The sequence below is a fragment of the Archocentrus centrarchus genome, chromosome 15, assembly GCF_007364275.1.
Source record: "Archocentrus centrarchus isolate MPI-CPG fArcCen1 chromosome 15, fArcCen1, whole genome shotgun sequence".
Classification (NCBI taxonomy): domain Eukaryota; kingdom Metazoa; phylum Chordata; class Actinopteri; order Cichliformes; family Cichlidae; genus Archocentrus; species Archocentrus centrarchus.
The window spans coordinates 4,123,764-4,147,562 of record NC_044360.1 but is presented as its reverse complement, the minus strand read 5'-3'; the positions used below and the strand labels follow the sequence as shown (position 1 = coordinate 4,147,562).

The 23,799-nt window shown below is 41.3% G+C and overlaps 2 protein-coding genes across 3 annotated transcripts in view; one reads left to right on the top strand and one right to left on the bottom strand.

Annotated features, from left to right (window-relative positions):
- gfra1a (gdnf family receptor alpha 1a) overlaps window positions 1-3,702 on the bottom strand; it is a 103,463-nt gene extending 99,761 nt beyond the window's left edge. The window contains exons 1-3 of one of the 2 annotated variants that reach the window (XM_030748337.1): window positions 3,273-3,702; window positions 2,415-2,720; window positions 1,462-1,542 (exon numbers count right to left, since the gene is read on the bottom strand). In XM_030748337.1, coding sequence (XP_030604197.1) covers window positions 1,462-1,542; window positions 2,415-2,720; window positions 3,273-3,312 — 427 coding nt within the window. In that variant the 5' untranslated portion in view covers window positions 3,313-3,702. The remainder of the gene's footprint in view (window positions 1-1,461; window positions 1,543-2,414; window positions 2,721-3,272) is intronic. The other variant, XM_030748338.1, reaches the window with a different exon arrangement.
- A 2,282-nt stretch (window positions 3,703-5,984) lies between these two features.
- LOC115793385 (coiled-coil domain-containing protein 172) lies at window positions 5,985-21,963 on the top strand. The gene is made up of 8 exons (XM_030748339.1): window positions 5,985-6,154; window positions 6,270-6,355; window positions 7,839-7,955; window positions 8,826-8,991; window positions 10,146-10,247; window positions 11,198-11,300; window positions 21,346-21,439; window positions 21,676-21,963. The coding sequence occupies exons 1-8, from the start codon at window positions 6,076-6,078 to the stop codon at window positions 21,709-21,711; spliced, it is 783 nt and encodes a 260-aa protein (XP_030604199.1). The 5' UTR covers window positions 5,985-6,075; the 3' UTR covers window positions 21,712-21,963.
- The last annotated feature ends 1,836 nt before the right edge of the window (window positions 21,964-23,799 follow it).

Below are 23,799 nucleotides of genomic sequence, written 5' to 3'. Positions count from 1 at the left end.
AACTGGAAGAGGGTCATGGGAACACTGAGAAAATTAAAAACCAAACATTTATTAACATTACTCAAACTTTTTATTCTTGGGCGTATGAAAATCTGCCAAGTCCAAACCATTTGTGATGATAAAAATAATTAAGCTCAAAACTTGATATGAGGGGTCACATTAAGATATTGCTTCATTTGAAGGAGTAACAAGCCAGAAAAGACAGGAACTATTAAATTACTCAACAGCATTTTTTAAAAAATAAATACAAACTTGTCAGCCAGTTTAAATGTGTGTTTACAGAGCCTGCCATCACCACAGGAATGAGACCATAAATCTGTCTGTACTCGTCCCAGGAACCCACAGCTTGGACGATCCAGAGGTGGCACCTGCCTCTGATACTGTGCCACGTGCGTTTAGGCACCGATGGCCTGCGAGCGGCTCGTCCTTGCTCGGACTGGCTGGCGCACTAAAAGCCAGAAACATATGGCATTTCCCCCTTTTGAACGTACTCCTCTTTTTTCTATTCAGAGCAGCAAGAAAAATGATGAGGCTTTACAGAAACGCTGGCTTCTCATTCAGCGTTTCTTTAGAAGCAAATTGGTCATGAAGCCGATAACCCAGGCCAAGATTTGGTTTTATCTGCATCTTGCCACCCACATTATGATCTCACCCGGTTGGAAGAGAAGCATTGGTTTAGGGCGAATTAGCCCTATTGTGAGATTTAAAAAAAAAAACATGACAGAGGAAACAGAAAAGACACCTCTCTTTCAAAAGAGGTCACAATATCAGCCTTGTTCTTTGAAAATGTGGAGGCAGAGCATGTCTGTTTGATTTGTCACGGCGCTGATCACCTGCAGTGTAATAATAACAATGTAAGCAGCAACACGATTGCGCCACATACATACGTCAGCCTCTCTAATATCCACAACAGCCTCAACTGTGGGACCACAGAGCGCTCGAGCGGCTGCGAAGCAGGGAATAACATCGCCATCTAGAGGCTTTCCCCCCCCACACACACACACACACAATTCTAAACTGAAGAAAATCGCTTGTCATGCTCTTCCAAGTTACTCACAGAACTGCTCACACACTTCTCAACAAGTGGATTCAAACAGCTACAACAGGAAGCTGCCCACAGAGACCGTAGCAAAATACACCTCAAACAGCAGAGAGCCCCTTCAGCATCGAAAGATTTACCCACTGCTCAGTGAGACTCAGAACTATACCTCCCCATGCAAGGTCACTTCCAGCCAGCATGCAATATTGCTGGGGTGAGAACGAGGGGAGAGAAAGACAGAGAGCAGAGATGATGAGGGAGGATAAATAGTTGACACACAGATAACCTTCGATGAGAGCATGCACAGCTCGGAGCTTATCTCAACTGAGGCAGGTGACAGTGAAACAATGAAAAAATAAATGGTCAGGAATGGAGGGAAAGCCTCCACGGAGCAGATTTTTAAAAAATATATATATTCTTACCTATGATGGGAGCCAGGCGGAAAATATCAGACAGACGGCTGTTCACGGGTTCATACGGAGAGTCCTCCAAGAAATCATTACCTGTAAGAAAGATGACAGCATGTTATAGATACACAGACAGCTAAATACATTTTCAGCCTCCTTCTTGTGTTGTTTATCATCCTTCACCCCATACACTGGCCTGCATGTGACACGGGTTATTTGGGTCAGTCGATATCCACGCTGGCACACAGCCACATGCTTGATTAGGCAGGTTGGTCAGCTGTGTTGCACAACTGGAAGTCAACTCGCTGGCGATGAGCTGGATGCAGTTTTGGGACTAAAAGGCCCCCCTGCTATGATCAACACTTTAAGATGGCACAGCCAGCGCTAAGGGGCTTCACACTCCATTACCCTCAGGGAAAGTGATTTGGGAGGTCAAAAAGTATCTCAGGCTCTGTAGGACCGTGTCTGTGAACCAAGGCAGGGGGACAAATTTGATTGAAAGCTGCACATGATCACATTGATTGTGTGCTACTTTTTTTTTTGTAGCTTTCTCTTAATGTTTGTGGAAGCAGAAATGGGGAGAATCACACTGTAGACCTAGAAAGAAAGGGAAGGAGGCTGAGAGCCCCCCCCCCCCCCCCCCCCTTTAGTTACAGGAGGAGCTGGAGACTAACACCACCCACTTACCAGACAGATCAGAAAGCTTAAAAGGATAGTTCATTTTATGTTATAGCTGCAAACCCTGAGGAGGTGGTGTGTGTGTGCATGTGAGTGAGGGGAGGGGGGGGGGGGGGGCACCCTTAGAAAACAATAGGTGATTTGCTTTGGTAGACCCTTATACCATAACAAGACGGGTCCATATTTTGATTAGAAGATGGTTACATAGTTCCAAATCAATATCTGTATCTTGGGGTCGTTTTTTTCACAAAAACAACAATATAAAACTTCCACTAAGAGTCTAAACCAACCTTGTAAACTCTGATAGATCCCCCAGTAAATGCGCAGGCAGTTCTTCTCCTTCTTCATACCCCTTTTACACCGGCAGTTGTACAGTGGGCTCTGTTTGAGCGCGTCCATGGCGCTCCGGCACTCGTCCTTGGCTTCCAGGCCGGCCACCATGCTGAAGTTGCTCTCTTTCCCGCCGGCCACGCACTGCCTCATTGTGCGATACTTGGTGCTGCACGCCTGCTCCTTCAGACACTGCTCACTGGCCCGCACGCAGTCCAGCCGGGTGGCCCCGGCGCGCAGGTTCTCCTCCGCGTAAGACAGTACATCTGGGAAAGAAAAGTGACAGAGGCTCGTTTCGCTTGCCGCTTGTTTTCTCACTTTAGCAGTAAACATTCAAAGCTTAAGCACTTTGCAAGCTGCTTTCAGGGATTAAAATATTACAAAGATGAGCTTTTATTGTGAATACGTCACATAGGTCGCTACTAAAGAGTCCACGGGCTAGTTTATGGAGCCACTGTTTGGAAGCAGTTATCCACAGTGTTGCCTGACTGGCACTTTCATTCAGCTGAAAGTCGAGTAAAAATTGCTTTCACATCCACTGCTGTTTGTTGAGGCAGCTGACAGCTCCTCGGAGTTTTTTTTCTTTTTCTTTTAGGAGCAGTTTGGCTTGCTGCACAGTAGCGACTACACTGTACTGCGAGCAGCCGATGCGTCCACCGGGCGCCCCCCTATTAATAGAGCTCAGAATCTCGCTATTAAATATTTTATGCAACTATATATATATATATATATATATATATATATATATATATATATATATATATATATATAGTTGCTTTGAAACGAGCAGCTGCTGCTGCGAATCAAGTTGAACTTACCTAAAAAAGGCAGAAGAACATACAACACGGCGAGGATCATCGTTTTCCTCTGCGTGTTAAAAACAAAAACCCTTGTTGGAACGGAATTGATTAAGTTAATACGAATTAAGAGTAGTTAAATTCCCAGGGTACTTCCACTGTATTGAAATCCATTGAAAAGGTGAAGCAGTGCGCGCCCCGCTGTATACAGGACAGATCCAGCTCGCCTCATGCGAGAGATTATTTCCCCTCCAAACAAAGTGTCCAGTCCCGATTTCTGCTGTTTCTGTGACTCTACAGAGAAAAAAGCGCTTCTTTTTTATGTCTTTCCCGTACGGGTTTGTCTTCTCACCGCGAGGAGACAAAGACAAGGGATGAGAGCAGCGGTGGAAAACGAAAAAACGGGCGAGTGTCCTCCAACTCCAGCCAGTGGGATGCTTGCGTCTGTGCGTCTGAGCGCACACAGCCAACTGGAGTCCCACTGCTGTCTAGCGCATTCAGCAAGGAGGCGAGTGCCAGCTTCCCCCTCGCGCTAAATTACAGTAATCTGATCATAAATTTACAATGATAGACCTTCCCATCAGAACAAACTCACCTCCTTTTTAAATTTTTTTATTACAATCTCAGCACAAAAAGTAAACCATTTTAGCCCCTCAACTCACTAACAAACCAAATATGATAGTTAGTATCCAATTATGTTTAATAAACTTTCCAGCTTACATACTCAGACAAGTAATATTAAAATGACCACTTTTTAAATGTTTTTTTAACCGCACTATGAGGTGCATGTGATTACATTTTAAATAAATGAAACCTGCTCTAACAACCCTTGGCGTGTGTGTGTGTGGTCTTGGTTCATATTTGAGTGTGCATAAACTGCTGATGGGGAGAGGGCAGAGGGCATGACTCCTGTGTATGTTTATGACGTGCTTAATATAGCACGTGTTAATATATAACACGTGGAGGCAGCGTTTTTTTTTTTTTAGATGTGAAGCACACTTTGAACCTGGAGTGAGAAGGTGGGATGGATATATTTCAGCTGTCTACTCACTTCACATATTTCAAGTACTTGTAAGGCCCCTCCTCCCAGCTTTGTATCATGTTCATACATTTGAAAATAGCTAAATTAAAAAAAAAAAAAAAGTATTATGCAACAGTAATTGCCAGCTGTCAGGACAGTGATTGTTTGGTCATGTCTGAGCTATGATATAATGTTTTTGATACTTGACAGCTGCCTGACAGCGGTGCGCTGCCCTCAGCCTGACACAGGGGAAAGTGGACACTGGGAGACTGTCGCCATCTGTTGGTGATAATAAAGAAAAGCCCTTGTGAAAAGTAATGATGTGATGCTTCCTATGATGGACAGGTCAATTTATTGTCACATGTCTAGAAAGCCAACAAACTGATGATTATAAAAAGCAGGGATGATGCATCGTGCCACTGAATTCTTCCTGTATCTCATTGATTGCCTATATGGTGTATTGAGGGGCTAATCCACTTGGATTAATACATATGTCAACAACCCTGTCTCTGCATTAACGACTGAGGCTGAATCAATCACGGATCCTGCGCCCACAGCAGTTAATCAACTGCACATATGTATATATATATATATATATATATATATATATATATATATATATATATATATACAGAGAGAGAGAGAGAGAGAGAGAGGCAGGGAGCAGGTTCACTCTGATGGACTGTGAAGTAGTTGATTTGAACGTCAGTGACTAATCCCTTTTTGAAAGGGAAGTCCTGGTTAGGTTGGTACGGATGAATCAGTCCTGTAGGGTACAGTGATATGACACAGGCCAGTGTCCGCAGCTATTTTATTAAAAAGAGAACATGATTGGAAAAGAGACAGAAAATGAGAACAGATGAGCGACAGGCTCAGGCCACACTGCGGGATAATTGTCTGCTTACAATTTGATGACTTTGCTGTTCTAACGACTCCAAAGGGAAGCTTGCCAGTCAGGGGGGAGGCTAAGTCTGGTGATTTATGAAAAAAGCCCTAATCAATATGCGATATTAATTTTGTAAATGAATGTCAGAATGATGTAGCCCTCTGGTCATCTGACTGTTTCACACAGTAATGTGCTTCATGGCACCGGATCAGAGGCTTCTTTTTTTTTTTTTTACTAGAAACCTGGTCAAAGTCCGGAATTGTGTGACAAATGTAGGAAGTGGGTCTCGATGGATTACTCCCTCCTGAGAAAGCTGACTGTGCCGATACAGCACTTCATAACGCTCAACACTCAAGCTGAGTGGGGACTGATAAATGTCAGTCTGCTGCCGGTCACTACAGTTAGGCAGCTTCTCTAATTTATATAACCAGCACATACAGGACGGGGGTGATGACTCCGAAAAGGGAAAAAAAAAATTAATTACTTACCAGAAGATTTAACACAGGTTGTGATTTATCCAACAACTCCATCAGGTGTGGGTGTTAGCTGAGGCCACACCCGAGACGTAAATAGCTAGTTAATTGATAGGGTTCTCTTTGTGTTTTTAATTTTCACTTTTATTCTCTGGCATAGTTTTTTTTTTTTTTTTAAATGTGTGTATAATATATATATATATATATATATATATATATATATATATATATATATATATATATATATATATATATATATATATATATATATAAAAAACAAAATCACAACTTATTAAAATACGATGTCACTACCACGTCACAATAATAAGCTAAAGCAGTCCTACAGGCTTTTTGTCCTCACATTAATTAGCTTCCATAGACCTTGGATGCTATGCTAGCTAACTTCCTTCAAGGTTACTCATTAAAACCAGCTGCTGAGCCCAAATGAGTTTGGACACACTCTTTCATCAAATTCTTTTAACTGAGCAACAGTTAGCAGAACAAACACAAAAAATCAAGGATGGTATGTTTTGTTTTTTTCCTTTTTTTTTTCCTTTATATGATTAGTGATACTTCAGCTAGCTTAATAAGCTAACAGCTAAAGGCAGTATCGTGTTGTTTATTATTGTTGTTTTCAGTCAAAGTAGCCATCATCAGGTGCAATGAGAAGATAAAGAGTGCTACTGAAAAGTATGAGGAGAGCAAAGAGGAACTTGATGTAAAGGTGAGAATGCTGCTAATTGCTGCTAATGAGAAGGCTAACGTGTAAATTACACATTCTGTGTGAACAGGAGATGCCAAATGTTGCTTAAATGTTTCACATCTTAGACATAAAGGATTTGGTTCTTGGACTAATCTTCTATGTGAATGGTGCCTGTAGTTTTAAGCTTATTCATGATGTTTTTGATGATGCCGAACAGTGTTGATCAAATATTAGAGCAGTTACAGTTGCACTGCCTTTCAGAGTGAGCCTGTATGTAAGCTGTTACCGTTGCCTGGTTCATGGTACAGGTGATCTGTTACATAACAGTTTGATGATTTCACAGCTCAGTGCGCATTTCAGTGGTGGCATATTATTTCATTTCATTCTGAACTATAACAATGAGATAAATGTTCTTCCTAAAACGTTTTACCAGGAACATCACAGATTAATATTTCACTTCTTGTGGTCTCTAAAGGGAAACGTGTCGTTTTACTCATTTGATACCTTTTATACACCACATTATACCTTTATAGAACTGAAAAAAAAAATGAATTTGCCCATATTTTAACTGCAGAAAAACAGGTCTTGAAATATTAGAGCGGTACAGTGCCATGTCGATGAGCTGAGCTACTTTATGATTTAAAACACTTAATCTCTACCATTCATTTGATCAACGATCAATTGCAAATGCCACTATAAAAATCAATGGCTAATTTCCCCTGAAAAACATTAGTGAAACCTTTTAGCATGTGTGAGATACAATGTCAGAAAAAAGGCTCCTTGACCTTTTAGAAATATTGCCAGGATCACACCATGCCTACACCGCCTGTGTATCATCTGATGATTTGAAAACACATGGCAGGGGTATCTTGAAAGTGTTTACATCATGAAAGTGTTTACATCATGCAGATATGCAGGCTGTGTTTACTGCACAGTGTGTTTACAGCTCTCATTATGTAACGTCTTATGGTTTATGAGAGCTGTCTTAAGATAATTACAGTGTTTATAGGACTTGGAAGCTGATTGTGCTCACTGAAACATGCCGCGTCTCTGCACTACCACAGAAGAAACAGCAAAGCCACTTCCTCCTCCTTAGCTCCAGAAACAGATTGAAAATTATACCAAAAGTTATTCCGGAGGCAAGAATCCACCTTCCTACATAATCTGACAGTTTTCTTTCTCTAGGAGGGTACTGCTGTGGTTGTAAGCTACAACCAGAACTAACATAGAAAAGACTGAAAGTTAATGATGCTGATTTAAAGAGAAAGTAGTTACAGAAACAGGCTATTTTTTAATTATAGTGTTCAATTACTAGCATGCCTGTCTGTATAGTAGGGTATATAAGGATTGTTCCAAACTAGAACTCTGATCTCATTTCTCCCCCTCTGGTATCATTTCATATCACTCACATATGAAGTATCATCAATCCATCTCCCTCTCTGTACATCTGTCTGTCAGATTGTGTGTCTTGACTTCCCAATCATCTCTTGTATTTGTGCTCCAGGCTCAGCGGGTGTCTGCAGTGAAGCTGCAGCATGACCTGGCGAAGAAATATGAGGACCAGATGTTAAAGCAAATTGAAGAGCTGCTCCGTCGGAAGAGCCACCTCAGGGAGCATCTAGTAGGCTGAAGCCTGAATCAATACTTACCTCTCAAATTAGACAGGCTATATCCAACATGGATACCTGTACAGCTTTTATAGTCTAAACCTCTAGGTTGACTTGCAGTGATCAATTAATCAGTGATTGCACAGACAAAAAGCATCACCCTCCAAAGATGCTTAAGCCAGAGCCAAAGGAAAATCATTAGAGTTCTGTCCAATAACGTGCAGCAGTGCAACATTTACAGGACCTTTAAAAATAGCATCAACCATGAGCAACCTATATGAAAATCTTTATGCCCTACAACAGGGCCTGCAGCTATTTTCATAACCAGTTAACGTGTTTGTTTCTGATGAATCAAGTAAACATTTTCTGCCTTGAACATTTTAAGGTCAGAACCCAGACTGACATTTTTAAATCATTTGTTTGAAGTAATTAAATGAAATCATGTAAAATAGTGTAAAATCAGAGTCTCATTTTAGAAGCAACTCCCCCTCGTAAAAGACTATGATTCAATCATATTTCTAAATCATATACTTGCCTCTTAGCCACTGAAGTAATGATAGATATTGCCTTGTCATAAGCCAATCTTCACCTGACAGGTACATGTGAATATGCAAATGTTCGATGCAGTCTGATTGGATATCGAACTGGCTTTTAAGCAGGCGTCCCCTTTGAACAGGTTAGGGATTAGTGCAGGTAGTAGTACAATAAATTGGCAGCAGATGAGAGGTCCACCTCTGTGAAACAACACTATGAGCTCTTAGAGCGAAGACTTTCTTTTTTCCAAATCAGTAAAATCACCAATAGTAACATTAAGTCTGTAACACCACGAGAAGCTCTCTCAGTATTGTTAGAAGTATTTCCCGTGTTCTTTCTTGTCATACCAGACCAAGATAAAGACGGTGGCTAAAGAAGAAGAGAAAACCTTTCTTCAAGAGATCTCAAGGTTCAACAGTGACTTCAGTCTTCAGGGGAACAGAGAGACCGTGTCCAAGAGCCAAACACACACTGTGCTCCTGGACCTGGAGAAGGAGGTGGAATCAATATACAAAGGTAATAAAACACTTTACTGTAGTGTTTTTAGAGTAGACAGAGGTTACATGATACAGATGTGGGCCTGAATGAAAAACTGCAAAAATTTCAACAGCTACATCTCAGACTTTACAGGCAGGCCTCAATTAGCATGTTAAATGTTAAAGTTCATGACAGCACAATAAGAAAAAGACTGAACAACTGGCTTATTTAGAGGGTTTGCCAGAAGAAAGCCTCAGTTGTCTAAAAAGCACACAGCAGCACGGTGTAGGTTTGCAAAGTTTGTATCTGAACAAACTACAAGACTTCAGGAAAAGTGTCCTTTGAACAGATGCAATCAAAGTGGAGATGATAACCCATAATGCACAGTGCCATGTTTGCCAAAAAACAAAAACAGCATATCAGCACAAACAGCTCATACCAGCCATCGTGCACGGTGGTGGAGGGGTGATAATTTGGGCTTATCAGCACTGGGGCACCTCGCAATGAGTCAACCATGAACTCCTTTAGCTTTAGCTTGGCCCAAACTGGTTCACGAAAGAGGACAACGATCCCAAGCACAGCAGCAACTCTGCAACAGAACAACAAATGCCTGAAAACCTCAATGAACTGAAGCAATGCTATAAAGAAAAGTGACTTTAGAGACTGATAAAATCATAAAGAAAGTGATTACTTCAAGTTATTCCTGTTAAAGGTGGTTTTATGAGCCACTGAATCATGGAGTGCACTTTTGTCCTGTGAAAGCTCCTTTTTACATGAGTAAAACAGGTTAACACAAGTCACAAGAACAGCAAACAAGTGTCTCATCTTAGTAAAGTTTTGTTAAATGGGTTGAAGGCAGCCTGAAAGCAGCCAAACAATAAATCATGTCTATGTTTTTAATTTAATGATTAAGGTTAAAACTTATACAGGCCTAACATTCAGTGATTTGAACTCAGGTTATGCCTCCTATTACAACCATCATCTTCACATTATGTAGAGTGATTCAGCTCAAGGGAACGGCGTTTTCTTTTTGTACAGTTAAATTACAAAAATGCTTACATTTGCACCTTTCGTCCAAAAAAAGCTCTCTCTTTTGGAGCAGTATACATTCACTTTACAGTTCCTCTGGTGATTATTGCTCAGTTATTCTTGAAAACTATCACAGATTTATCTTTTATGCGTCTACACTTTAGAGATGGAGTTGATGAGCTGCAGGAACAGTTACGTCTGCTCCACGGAGGAGGAGAAGAGAGTACTCCTGCTTGAACTACAGAGCCTGGATAATATAGAGAAAGGTGAAGAGCAAAAGTTCATTTTCCTTTTTTACACCACAAAGTCAGCGCTTGTTTATTTGTTTATTTATTTATGTTTTTGTAAAAGAAGCTCAATAAGCTTCTTTGATTTTTCCAGATGCAGTCACACGGCCTTTAATCCAGACCGTCAGTTATTAAACTTGCTTTTAGAGTTCAGCTGAATCTTGAGCCCAGATGTTAGACCTCTGACATCATATTTTTGGCTTGGTGAACAGGTTGAGAGCATGTTTGCTGAGTTTTTAAAATATGAGTTAAGGAGGCTCTCCACACACATGCTGTAACAACACCTTACTAAGAAGAGGATCCAAATATTCCATGTCAGAGCGAAATCCAAATATCCACAACTTTATGTAACCTGATGTAGAACAGGTGTGGAGTTAACTGGCACTATATGGATGAAATAGAACTGAATCCAGCTTTATACCTTTGGAGGATTTAGGGTATACGATCGATGTAGATGTTGGCATGCAGTCCTCCAAAAGAATCAGATGGTGATGGTAATGTGTAGGTAGACTGAGCTTGAACAGGAAAATAAACGACTGGAATTTGTCCATAAATTGGAAAGAAGTCCACAGACGATGGCTTCAGTGGACAGAGTCTGTTTCACTTCACTTCAAAGAGCTTCTGTCTCATGACTTTGGTCTTCTCTGTGGCTGGGAGCTTAACTAAAAGATCGACAGCAGCACAAACACATAGGTGTAGCACACACAGCTGTTTTTGACACTGCCCTCCTGGTGACAGTGCACAGCTACGACATGCAGATGAGTCTGAAAGCTCTGCGGGGGACCAGTGAACAACTATACTGGTCCCTTTAGAATAAGAAGATTTCACAATCAAACCTTATTTCCTTGTCTTAACAACGCACATGCAGCATGTGTCTGTCTTCTTTGAGTGACGTCGTCTCATGTTTGATTTATCACTCCTGACTGCAGACCTGGATCGGCAGCTGAGCGAGGCTGAAGCAATGACAGAATCTCTGAGATTGGAGAGCCAGTTTGTCAGTCAGAAACCTCACAGTGACAGCTCCTGTCTGAGGTGAGTGCTGGATAACTGTCTGGATGCTGAGGGGGGTTTATGCGTTTGGACACATAGACACAGTCTACAGTACCAGATTTACTTGCAGTTACATCATGTCACAGAATAATCTCTGGGAGGTCCAACACAGTCAATGCTGCAGAGAAGTAAGACACAAAAGAGCAAAATTAAATCTAACCACGGCAGCAGGCTATTCAGCATTTCATTAACAATGTTTCCACCGAGCTTCCTGGTGTTTTAAACATTCCTTGCTGTGTAGCTGTGATTTTTAATTAGTTGAGAATTTTGTTTTGCGAGGGTTGTCGGAGGGTTTGGTGTTCAAATGCACAACCACTGTCCCCGCTCCCCGGGACTCTGTGGTTTTCTTTAGCACGACTGCAAAAAAACTGCAATCCCAGTAGTGGTATTAACAGCTTCGGTCATTCTTCCGATGCTAAATGCACTTAGACCAACAAAAGGAACGCTGCAGAGTCCAGAAATCTGGGTGTCTTTACAAAGGGCAGATCTGAGTCATACTGAGAAGTGCTGAACAGACCAGTAAGTCCAGTTCATGTCTTGCCTTTTTCTCCCTCTCGCGCCTGCTGGCTGGAGTCCAACTCTAGAAGTGTAAATAACAGCACATTAAGGCCGTTTGGCTTAATTAAGGCTTTGATCTGAAGCATATTTCATTTTGTCAACAAGTGATGAAAAACAAGCAACAGAAACTAATGTATGAAGGGCCGTACAAGCCAAATTCACATGCATATATTGTCACTCTCGTAGTTTTAATTTTTATATTTACATTTATAAATTTTAACACACATTGTTATATTATGCTCTCACATGCATGTGTTTTCATTCATGCATTCCTACTTTTTGCTCTCATGCACAGGCATTCAACATGCATTTAATCTTACTAATAATATATGTATGTCTGAAGAAAATATATGTATGCAAGAGAAGGATGCATGTGTGTGAAACAGTGGAAACAGAAGGAGTATAATAATGGAAGGCAGGCTGTCTGTCCCGCAGTGATTGGCTGAGCAGCGCGGGCAGGGTCACGTTCAGGTGTCCAACAGCACGGAAGGGGAGAAGAAACTCGAGTACTTCAGCAAGCTATCGGGGTGTTAAGAACTATTTTATCATCTCCTGAAACAGTCACATCCTTGTCCTCGTCGCATGAGGGAGATAGGACGAGCTCATCTGCACCCACGGCGCGGTGGAAGGTGAAATGAGGGAACTTTTTAGACCTGGTAACACCCACATGTTACTTCAGTGGGCTGAGCAGCTTGGTGAAGACTGCTGCAGTCTCTGCGGCTCAGAAACACTTTGGCAAATGGAGCCGCCGCTCAAGGAGAAGGTGAAAACAACACTTAACTGTACATTTGCAAAATACAGTATATTAAGTGTGCTTTGCTAATTTAGCGACACACTTTGGCATTATGTAGTAATATTCCGAGTATAATATGATGTGAATACCTTGTAAGTATGCATTATGTCTGGCTTATTGTTATATAAACAGACATGTAGTAGACACCCTTTGTTCACCATGTGTCTTAGGATGTGGTTATCAAAAAGTATTAAAAAAATGTTAACGATAAAATATAAAGCTCTTACAGCATGCTTAAAATTGGTTTTGATTTAATTTGTTAATACTGAAAACAGATTTTTGCTTGATTATGTATTATATCTTTACTCACCCAGGGGTGACTAAAAGATTTATTTGGATAAAAGTTCAGGGCCTCCAAATTTGGGCAAAATAGTTTTGCAGATGTTAATAAAGTTTTTTTTTTAATGATATGGGGCTGTAATGTTATCCTGACTGATTTTCCTTAATCACGGGAGGATATCCCCTTCAGCGATGAGTCTTGTCACAGTTCAAATTCATTATATCTGAATTTTTTTTTCTTTCATTCTAAGGGTGATATTACGAGATATAGCAGTGAGGACAGCTGTGAAGAAAACCTTATTTTAGCAAAGCAGCTTCACTCCTACATTTCAGCCTCTTGCCTCATCAGTTGGGTGTGGAACATTGTTTACTCACACTCCAGCCTTGACCCACCCAAACACAGCAGCACTTCACCAAGCAGTTCCTTCAGCCAGCTGCCAGTATGGCCACTGGAAACCTACCCCTCCTGTAGTCAGCCTTCTACCTCCTCATCTGCATCTTCAGGTGATCCAGTTCAGTCCCCCCCCCAAATTTGAGTTTGTTGGCTCAGGCCAATAAGATGCTATGAGGCTACTAAAACGCCAAGGTCTTCTAAATTATATCATATGTGGAATGAGGAACAAACAAGCAATGAATATACTAGAAGTTTTATTTCAACAGCAGTTTGAACAAGTTTTATGTCAACAAACATCAGCCACAAATCGTTTATCAATCAGTGGGTTAGAGATTAGCTGCAGTGTGTAATGTGTGCTCCTGTGGGGCACTGATTGAATCTGTGTTTCTCTTTTTTTTTTTTTTATAAAGCACAGTCTGTATTATTCTCTATAGACCCTCAGGAAGCAGTTGCTGGTGGATGTAAAACAGAGGTGGATGTCACATTTTTTGCACTTGGCTTTAGGTGTACATTTACATCCTGGTACCGTGCATCTCCCTTTCTTTTCATCTGTGACCATCCAGTGGGCTGTGGCATCCAGACAGGTAGTGGGTCCTCTCCTCCTCTTCATACTTCCCAGCAATTGTGGAACTGGGACAGCCTCTCTTACGCTCCAGATTCTCCCCACTTTTGCTCAAGCTTTCTGTGATATCTGACTTAAACGTATAAAGCTTCATCTGTTCCTCTTTTCTCATCCCAGTGCTGCTGCAGTCTCTCTTGTAGAGCTTTCAGGCAGTCACGATGATCATGTCGATAAAGTGGAACATCAGCCGGCGGTACCACTTCTTTGACTTGATTTTGTAGCAGTACCGTGCAGTGAGAGTCCAGCACATTCACCCCACCCATATTTTTATTGTACTCTCTCACAACAGCAGGACTTGATTTTCTTTTGTTTACATCCCACCAGTCAACCTCAGTGACTGCATATGCTCCAATGTAATTACTGAGAAGACTCAACAGTTATGGTTTTTCAACCATGGCTGTCTTCTTTTCAAAAGATCCACATCCAGTTCTCTTCAACTCAGCCTCACACATCCAGTTGACATCCACCTGGCAGTTTATTGCTATGAACAGTACCAGCACAGTGACTTCCCTGCTGAGCAAGTGTGAGTCTGAACCAGTGGTCAAAGAACACCTTGTAGTTCTGCTGTGTGAGGACAACATTGTCACTTGCTCATACATCTGGCAGCTCAGAGGGTTGCACAACTCTCCCTGTGTAGATTTCAAATTACGTGGGACACCATCACAGCCGGCCAAGACAAGTATCTTGTAGTCCTGTTTCTTTGGTTTTGCTGGCAAGTATTGCTGGAGTCTATTTCTTCCCTTAAAGGGCCCATCTGCTTGTCTACAGCTAATTTCTCACCCATAGGGATCATCTGCAGCTTCAAGCTGACCAATGGCTGGAGTGAATCAACGTTTTCACCTTGTATCTCTTCATTGTTGTTGAAGTGCAGGGATTTTTTGATGAACTTCCATTCACCATGGGGTCAGCTGCCTGGGTCACCCTGATGGCTTTGTTCCAAAACACGCAGGTGCCTGATAATCCAAACAATGACATGTACACTGCTGTACCCATGAACTGCTCCAGTTCTTTAGTAGTGAGGTAGTGAGGGGCTTGTTGATGTCACATTGAATGGCATATCAATTTGACTGCTTTACAAATACTCCCAGAATGGCTTCAGGGAAAAAAACAAGTCTAATTTTGGGAGGGTGGCCTGCCATCCTGGGTAATCAGTGATGTTGACACTGTGAGGTGTTGTTACAGTCCCCTAAACAAAAGTCCAGGAGGTGTGGGAAAGTAAAGCTCTCTGGCCTGAACTACACTGGCTTAATTGCTGAGTTGAGTCAGCTGTACATAAGGGGTGGTACCTAAGGCTGGAGCAAGCAAGCCACACCCACTAGGTAACAAAAAAAAATCACAACAGGCTCTGCTAGGGCCGTAACAGGTGTTCTCCATCAGGGTGTGGAACATCTTCCTTTGATAGTAGAACACTTGAATAGGTCATATATGTCTCCATCCCCTGATGCGTGTGCACACACAGGTACACATCCACACATTCATAACACACAATATGTTAATCCACTGATCTCCTAATCCTTCCTCAAACCCGATTCTGGGTCCACTCGTCCTCACTGTCACTCTCTTCAAGGAATACGCTTCACTGCTCGATCATGTTCCTTACACCCATAAATACTCATGCATCAATTTCATGTGAGTAATAGTAGATAGTACATCAAAATAAATTATGTTGATAACTAGGCATCCCTAAAGTGGTCTAACGGTACAATGTTGCCTTGAGGCGATGAATAAACTACCATTTTCTTCTTTACTCAATCAAATATGCTTCTTCACATGTTTGTGCACTTCACAGATTATCTACGCAAAGTTATTTGATTTTAAAAATGTTAAAAAGTGACATTTATCTTCTGCTGTGTTCAGGCTGGCTATAGTCCCAAAAAAGACTGTTCTACCCTCCAGATGAAACCACGCCCACTCCAAATTAACTGGTCACAGACTTATCAGACTTTGTGAACTTCAGATTTACTTTAAAGGGACCATGTGAGGGCCAAAATAGTGGTGTGTTGCTTGAGGCAACTGTACTTGAAGTACAGTTCATATAAAAAAAACAAAAACAGAAAGCTGCTCTCAAATAAGCATAGAATGGGTGTGACTCCATGTTTAGCTCATAGATTGTATATAAAAGATGGCTGTAGCTGCCATGATGCAACCCTTGATTGGGTCATTCTCAGGCTAAACTAATCAGCAGTGGTTTAAGTCACTGATTGAGGGACATTGTTGCTTTATGCTGCTGCTGCTTCCCACCACACAGAAGACTTTAGGTATTTTATTTAGGTTTTCATGCCATAAAACAATCCTTCCTGTCCTGTGATCTGTGATGTCAGTAAACATTTTTCTGATGAGTTTATGGTCCCACTGGGAGTCAAAGCGGAGGATAAAGCCAGGTTAAAAAGTCAGGCTTACCTCGTGATTGTCAAGATGCTGCTGTGTGAGTGCAGTGTCCCTCGGTTTCTCAGTCATGCACTTGTCAGGTCTGGTTTCAATACATCAAGAGGGCAATGGGGATAAAGCTCAGCTCGACGCTATGCAAACAAGGGGTTGACATTGCATTGGCTACATCCATCTTTAATATACATTTAGTGGGTCCAGGGTCCATTGACTCAGGCTTTTCCAGATAAAAGTTCCTTCATTATATTCTCTTAGGGACTGTGCTGTGTTTAGCTATATAGTTAAATTCCTGTTTTCATTATTATTACAGTATTATTTGATTATTAATGAATAATTTTAATAATTGTTAATCAGCAATATGTGGAATGATATAATATGTGGTTTGGTGTTAAGATCAAGTTGGTCCAGCACAAAGCTCAAAAACAATTTTGAGCATTTCTTGCATGGATACAGAGTGCTGAGGAACTGTGAAAATGTAGCTTGTAAAAAGAATACATGTACATTTGGGACAGACGTGCGCTCCCATGACAGTAGAATATGAATTAGATGGACGACATAATTTGTCTCCTATTGAAACAGGTCGGCCCCGTTTCTACGTATAGAGACGTCCTTTACTTAATGAAAGACCGGAGATCAATAGTATTCCAGGAAGGAAGGGTCATTGTTGCTGCTGATGCCACCACTTTGGATAATGTCTTTTCTACAATACCATGAATATGAAGCGATTAACAAATCTCCAGATGTACTTAAAGAGTTATTTCTTTCGTATAACCATTTTTTTCTTTTTTTAGTTTTATTTTGGTATTAAATAAAGATGCTGAAGAGGGAAAGGAATGGGGTCATGCCAAAACCATTTCCTTCCCTTTGTTGTGCTCTATTTATATTTCTCTGTAAATCAATCTTTCTCCCTTCCTGTGCTGCTCTTGCCTTTTTTGCGAGTCCACCTTCTCTCTCTTGGCATCACCTTAAATCATGCATGTGCGTGGCGTGTCCTGTTCATCCATCAGCCTCATTAAACATACTAGGTCCTTCATTACCTCTGGGCTTATTAGCCTCGGGAAGTGCTGAGGATGTAGCTTTGGGAGAGACGCCCCCTCCTCTCTTAGCCGTCCTTATGATCATCCATTCTGAACTGAAACCATCAATCCTGTCTTCAGCCGCCGCAGCGTGGCTTTAAGACGCATATTTAACTCTCTGCTTATTGATTGTTGGAAACTGAATGCATGTCAATTTGAATGAGTGCTACAGTCATTTAAAAAGTGTTCAGTGTGCAAAACAGGGTGGCAGCTGGCGCAGACTGGACACTGTCACAATAGAAAGATACCTGAAACGTGCACCCACGTGCTTGGAATTGATTATGTAAGAGCTGTATGTATTTTATTAAGTGTAGGATTTTCTTCACTGCCAAATTATTTATGAGGATTCATTTACAGATGTCATTGCTCTGTAGAATTCCAGTAAAAGCCTGCAGAGACCACCAATATCCAAAACGCCAAATGAGAATTGCTTTGGGGACATTATTGTGTTGTTTGAGGCGCAGCCCGCTCGCCTTAAAAAAATCCGATTTGTGAGTTCCAGAGAGAAGTGTAAAGTTTAAAGCACGGCTGTTGGTTTTCAAACTGTGAAAATGCAATTTTAGGCCGGCTGTTTTATTGTTTCATTAACTTCCAATAAAAGAAGAAACGCGTCTTCAGTTCAGGTGTAGCTCAGTATGGATCCTCCACGCAGCTGCCATAACAGTTCAATCACAGCCAAGGCTTCACGCTGCGCGGATCAGAGGCCGACGGTTCCTCAAAGACAAGCTGAACGGAGTAACGCAATTGTATGTTTATGAAATTATAGTGTGAAATATTTACTTTGCTGCCATAAGAGCGGGCTGCTTTTAAAGGCACAAGAAGAAGTTTGTTTAAATCTGTAACAGAGGGACAGCAGGCTGTGAAGTTCACATATTCAGTTACATTCAGGTGTAATTTTCATCTGTCCCATCTTTATTTGATATACTGTATGTGATCTCTTTGTTTGAAATACATCATTCTTATTCAGTTTCTTTGAGTATGTCATTGCAGAAGTGATGATTGAGATTTAATATTTAACATGCTAACAGCTTCTCCCGTTTCTTTCCAGTCTAATGTTTCATTAAAGGGAGACACTGCAGCTGTCAAACTTTCCTATTACTCATATTAACACAAGTAAATCATCATCATAGCTACAACTGTGGTTCACTGTGTTTTCATTATGCATTTTTACACATAATTAGGACCGTATATTTTGTCTCCAACAGGGAAACACTAGTTCCATCCATCCATCCATCCACTTAATTACTTTTCCAGTTCCTGGTTGCAGGGAGCTGGAACCAGAGAAACAGACAACTCATATTCAGACCTGTGGCTGATTTAACAGAAATTGCCATGCATGTCTTTGCTGAAGTAGCCAGGGAGAACCCACAGAGGCACGTGGACAGCATGTAAACTGCACACTAGAAGGCCCCAGCCAGCCAGCAGGTTCAAACCCGGGACCTTGTCACTGTGAGGCAACAGTGATAACCACTGGACTCAAAGACACCCCACCCCCATAAAAAAATATTGTTGCATATATGAACACAGTTACTTTTTGTGTTAAAGGTTTTCTAAAGTTTTACGATTTGTGCTTTCACTCGTTTCCTGTGTATCCAGCATCAGAGCAGGTGTGAGGACAGGACCATTTTAAAGTATGCAGACGCCGCTGTTGTTGTTAGTCGGCTGCAGGACAAAGAGAGCAGCCACGGCCCGGTCCTTGATTATTCAGTACTTATCCATAAAGAACAGAAACTCACTCGATGGGACTGTTAAATAGTTTGTGAGCCACAGCTGGACCCAGCATCCCTGCATATCAGACAGTTACAGCACCCGGCCGCTCACAGCCTGTGCCTTATGAGTTTCAGTTTCTCCCTTCAGGGTGAAAGCTTCTAGTCGCAAACTGCAGAAAACAGTAAAAAAAAAAAAAATCAGCTTTGTTCCAGTGACCATCACCCAGACGTTTTATTTTATTCTATTTATTTCCTCATTATGATGTATGATGCATATCTGTTGTTTGTGCATATGAGGATGGGTGACTCACCTGCTGCAGATGAAATCTGCCTACGAGTACAAAAAAACATGAACGTCACTGAATATGTAAATGAGGCATTGTCTATTTAATTTATCTCTTTTTGTCACTCGTAAAATAGTGTCAACAACAATCTGTTCTTGCCATATTTTTAGGAACAACAAGTTCTTTAAAAACCCTCAGAACACCAATATGATTAAAACGGGAAAGCGCTACTGAAATTAAAATTCTGGCTGATTTCCTATAAACAAAAGGAGTCCGTGTGTGTGTATATTTGAGCTAAATACGATTTGCCATTACTAAATCTGCACAGCAGCGGTTCAGCTGTAACCAGATGCGTGTTAAACATTTGTGAAGCTGTCTGCTGAACTCAAAATGTTTTTTTATCGACGCATTCCTTCTGCATCTGTCTGTCCTCATCTTTTATTTCTCTTTCACCTGCAGCCATGGACTTTAAAGCACCCGAGCAGCCTTTAAAAATGTTCCATTCTGATGATTTTGGTGTGAGAGAAATTGTGACACTTGATTTATTGCTGTCGCTTCATTTTATGCTTAGGAATTTGTCCCTTGTGGCTCCTGTTCATCTTTATATTTGGAGAGCAGGCTCCAGGAGACATGAGCAAATATCCAAAAACAGGGAGAATGCCGTGTTAACTGCAGCTTGTTGGAGCAGCAGAAGAGTCCAGTGAACATTTTAGGTTATAAGTGTTTGTGCTGCTCTCTACACTCCCCCTCTTCAGCTGTGCCATTTGTCATACATGGTGTAGATTTTGCATTAACAGAGCAGGATTATGCCTCATGCAGTTTAGTCACTTTTATCAAGTACTACAGTCTGACTTCATTTTCTTAGTGTGCCACAAAGGTTACATAATGCAGGAAAGGAAAATGTTGAAAGTCAAGTGATCACTGACGTTCCTGTATCTATTACCAATATTGGCAACAAGGGGTTAGACTGCGGAGGCGCCTGCCTGATCCACAGAGCACTGCAGCTAGGGTTGTCCCATGTGACTCACTGAGGCTGAGCCAGCAGATGCTTGCTGACGAGAGCCTCCTCGAGGTCTGGTATCAGTGTGGGGCTCGGTAACCCTGTCCTGGGTGAGGTATCACAAACCATTTTTCTCCTCATCACAGTGGAGTTCTGAATCACACTTAGTCTGGCCCCAAATCAAGGAGCAATTTGCCTCCGAGACACTTAAAAGGAGCCAGGTGAGGTAGTTCAGGTGTCGGATCAGGATGTCTCCAGGGCACCCCGAGCAGACCCAGGACGCACTGGTGAGATTATGCCTCGGGAAGTCCTCAGTGGAGGCGGCTGGGAGCGTGAGTGCTGGGCACCTCTGCTCAGACTGCCCCCACTTTTCCCTGCTGACCCAGATTGTGGCACAGATGGTATCTGTAAGCTTACAATTAGAGTTTCCAGATAATTAAAGTTTCAGTTTGTACATTTATTGCGCGATGGACGCTGGGCTACAGCTGTAAATGTCGCAAATGTGTGAGTTGAATGATTTTCATAATCTAGCAGCGAAACGGTTTTTATGCATATAAAAACAGTCAAATTGAATTTAGTTACAAAACTGAACATTCATCGGAAAGTAAACTCAGACTTCAGGGGGAAATGGTTAACAGACACCAGCTATTGTGCTAATTTTGTTATTTTTTCAGAAAACATTTGGAATATATTGTAGATGTGGATTCTGTGTTCCCACCATCAGGAAGACTAGAGTGAAAAATTGCATTCTGTTGTTTATTTATTGTCGTTTGAACACAATAACAAGGCAAAGCTGAGTATAGTGATTAAAAACCACATAACAGACTTTGTATTGGTAAGAAAAAAGGTGAAGATTCTCGTGCCAAATTTGATGGGTTTTTTTCCCCCCACTAAATGTTACTGACGTGGCTTTTATTCTCTTGCCAGGCTGAGGAGGAGCCTGGAGGTGGAGATGCACAGAGAAGGAGAACTTGAGCATCTGCGAGAGGAGCTAAGCTCAGAGATACAGCTCCTGCAATCAGTACGTTTCTGGCTTTTATTTAGGTTAATAAAACTTTTTTTTAAGTTTATCTGCTTGGAAAGAAACATTTCTTGCTGCCGGGCAAACTTCCAGATGTAGTACATGAGCTAAGATTTATATCTTTATTCATTTGCAAATGATTGGAAACAGCTTCAAACCCACTCATATTTACCCTCTTTGTTCTGTTGAAGCTTCTTTGTAAACTTTTATTTAATTTTTCTCTTTTTTACTTGCAGAAGCTGGACAGCAGCCCAGGGCCTGAGCGGCATTAGGATCCGTGATGATTCACCTGGCTGTCTCTTATGTTCAAAGACAAATATGCTGATGAATAAGAAGGCAAGAATTATATTTGTTTTTCTATATGTGTATCAAATATTTACTTAATGTTAGTCCTTACACTTATGTACCTCATTGTTTTGGGATAGAGGGAAAAACAAACATTAAAATCTGTCTGTTTAAGCCCTGTTTATACCTCCCACAGGTTACATTAATGAGAATCATATTTTTTATTTAACCATACACAAACATGCAAAATAAATTAATACATTTAATAAAAACGTTGTTCCAAAATTGAGTTTATATCGCCCTCTAGTGTACAGAGAATGGTGTTGCTACAAGTGTGAGTCCACTCACAGATAATGCCCAGTGAAACAGCATGTGAACATACCACTTCATGATAAATTTAAATGTCAGAGTTTCTTTAAAAAGACTTCTGAATCCTGCTGTTAATTTGCTCCTAATTAGCTTCAAGATTGTTTGAGAGGTCAGCCGCTGATGCCAAACAATCAGGTTCACAGTTGAGGTCTGCTCATCACAAAGATACTGGATGGGGTTAGGCTCAGGGCTGTCATGCTCTTCCATTCACAGCTGGGAACTGTAATTATTGATCTTGTGCAGTGTTGCCAATCTCAAGTGATTAGAAACCCGACCAAAATACAAAAAATATGCAGCATATGGGTAAGTAAGTTTCACAGAGTGAGTTACCAGCAGGAAACATACTGTAGCAGGCTAAGAGGAGATATTTAGGCTGTTGCCACCCAATGGGAGCTCTGTGCAATTACAATTTACCACTCTTAATCATTCAGTCCACAGACAGTGATTTCCTTAATTGATAATTAGACAGTCTGTCAGCCTAAACCAAAGGGTCATTCTGGGGGTTATTTTCTCTCTGATTAAAGTGACTCCTCGTAGACTGATGTGGAATGTCAGTGGCTACTTAATGAGATCCTGCAATCTCATTTTGACTTTTTAACCTCGACCTGGTGAACTACATCTGCATGCATCTGCAGAAAACTGAGAGCACACAAAGCAGTCCATTCGGTGGGGTGCTTAACCTCATTTTAGCTGCTGCTCTCATCAATATCTGGCTATCAAGCACATGAATATTTAGTGTTTTCATTAGTCAAATGAAGTCAGATGGTGAGCAGTGAAGATGGCAGGAAGACATTTGCTTTTATTAGTGTAAATGGAGGGGTGCAGCCATTTATTTATTAGTATTTAAGCAACTGCTTTGATACAGATGCATTTGCATTATTTGGGTCACCTAATTTTCCACCAAAGATGAAGACCAAGATAAGCGAATAACCTTAACTTTTTGCAGTCCACCTGTAAAGGGATGTGACACACATACGGCAGCATGTGAACACTCAGATTGACTTCAGGTCACCTTCTGAACCGGGGGTGTGTGTGTCTGTGTGTGTACGTACTTTAATACTTACCCCTACCTAAACACTGCTGCAGACCACATACACCCCTTCATAGCAGCGGGAATCCCTGATGGCAGTAGTGTCTTTACACAGGAAACTACGACCCTTCCACACTGCAGGAAAGCATTCAGGAATAACAGATTTAGGAACATGACAACAATCAAGTGTCGACTTGGCAGCTGTGGGATTTGCTGGGAAAAATCATGCAATTCATGAGGGATCTACTTTACTTTGGGGGATCTCCATAATAATAGCATTAACCTGTATCATTGTCGTGGCTAAACAGAGTACATGATGGAGGTGTGAGATCCCTCCCGACTTATCTCCGTCCAAAAGTGGAATAAAGGACTTAAAGTCCGACCTTCTTATGGTTAGTGTAACACCGAGTGCTGTAACAAAGTATCTATATGATTTTACTAATCATGCACAGTTCTAATCAGATATAATCAAGTGTAAAGCCAATCAATATAATGGATAAAGTATAAAGTTAAGAGTTGTGCTGATCTGTGTGTGTCGAGATGAAAAGCAGTGAAGTAGGTCACTGTTTAGGCAGGTTGTGTGATACAGGAAAGTACTGGATGTGCCAGTAGGATGGGAAGTGTGTGTGTGTGTGTGTGTGTGTGTGTGTGTGTGTGTGTGTGTGTGTGTGTGTGT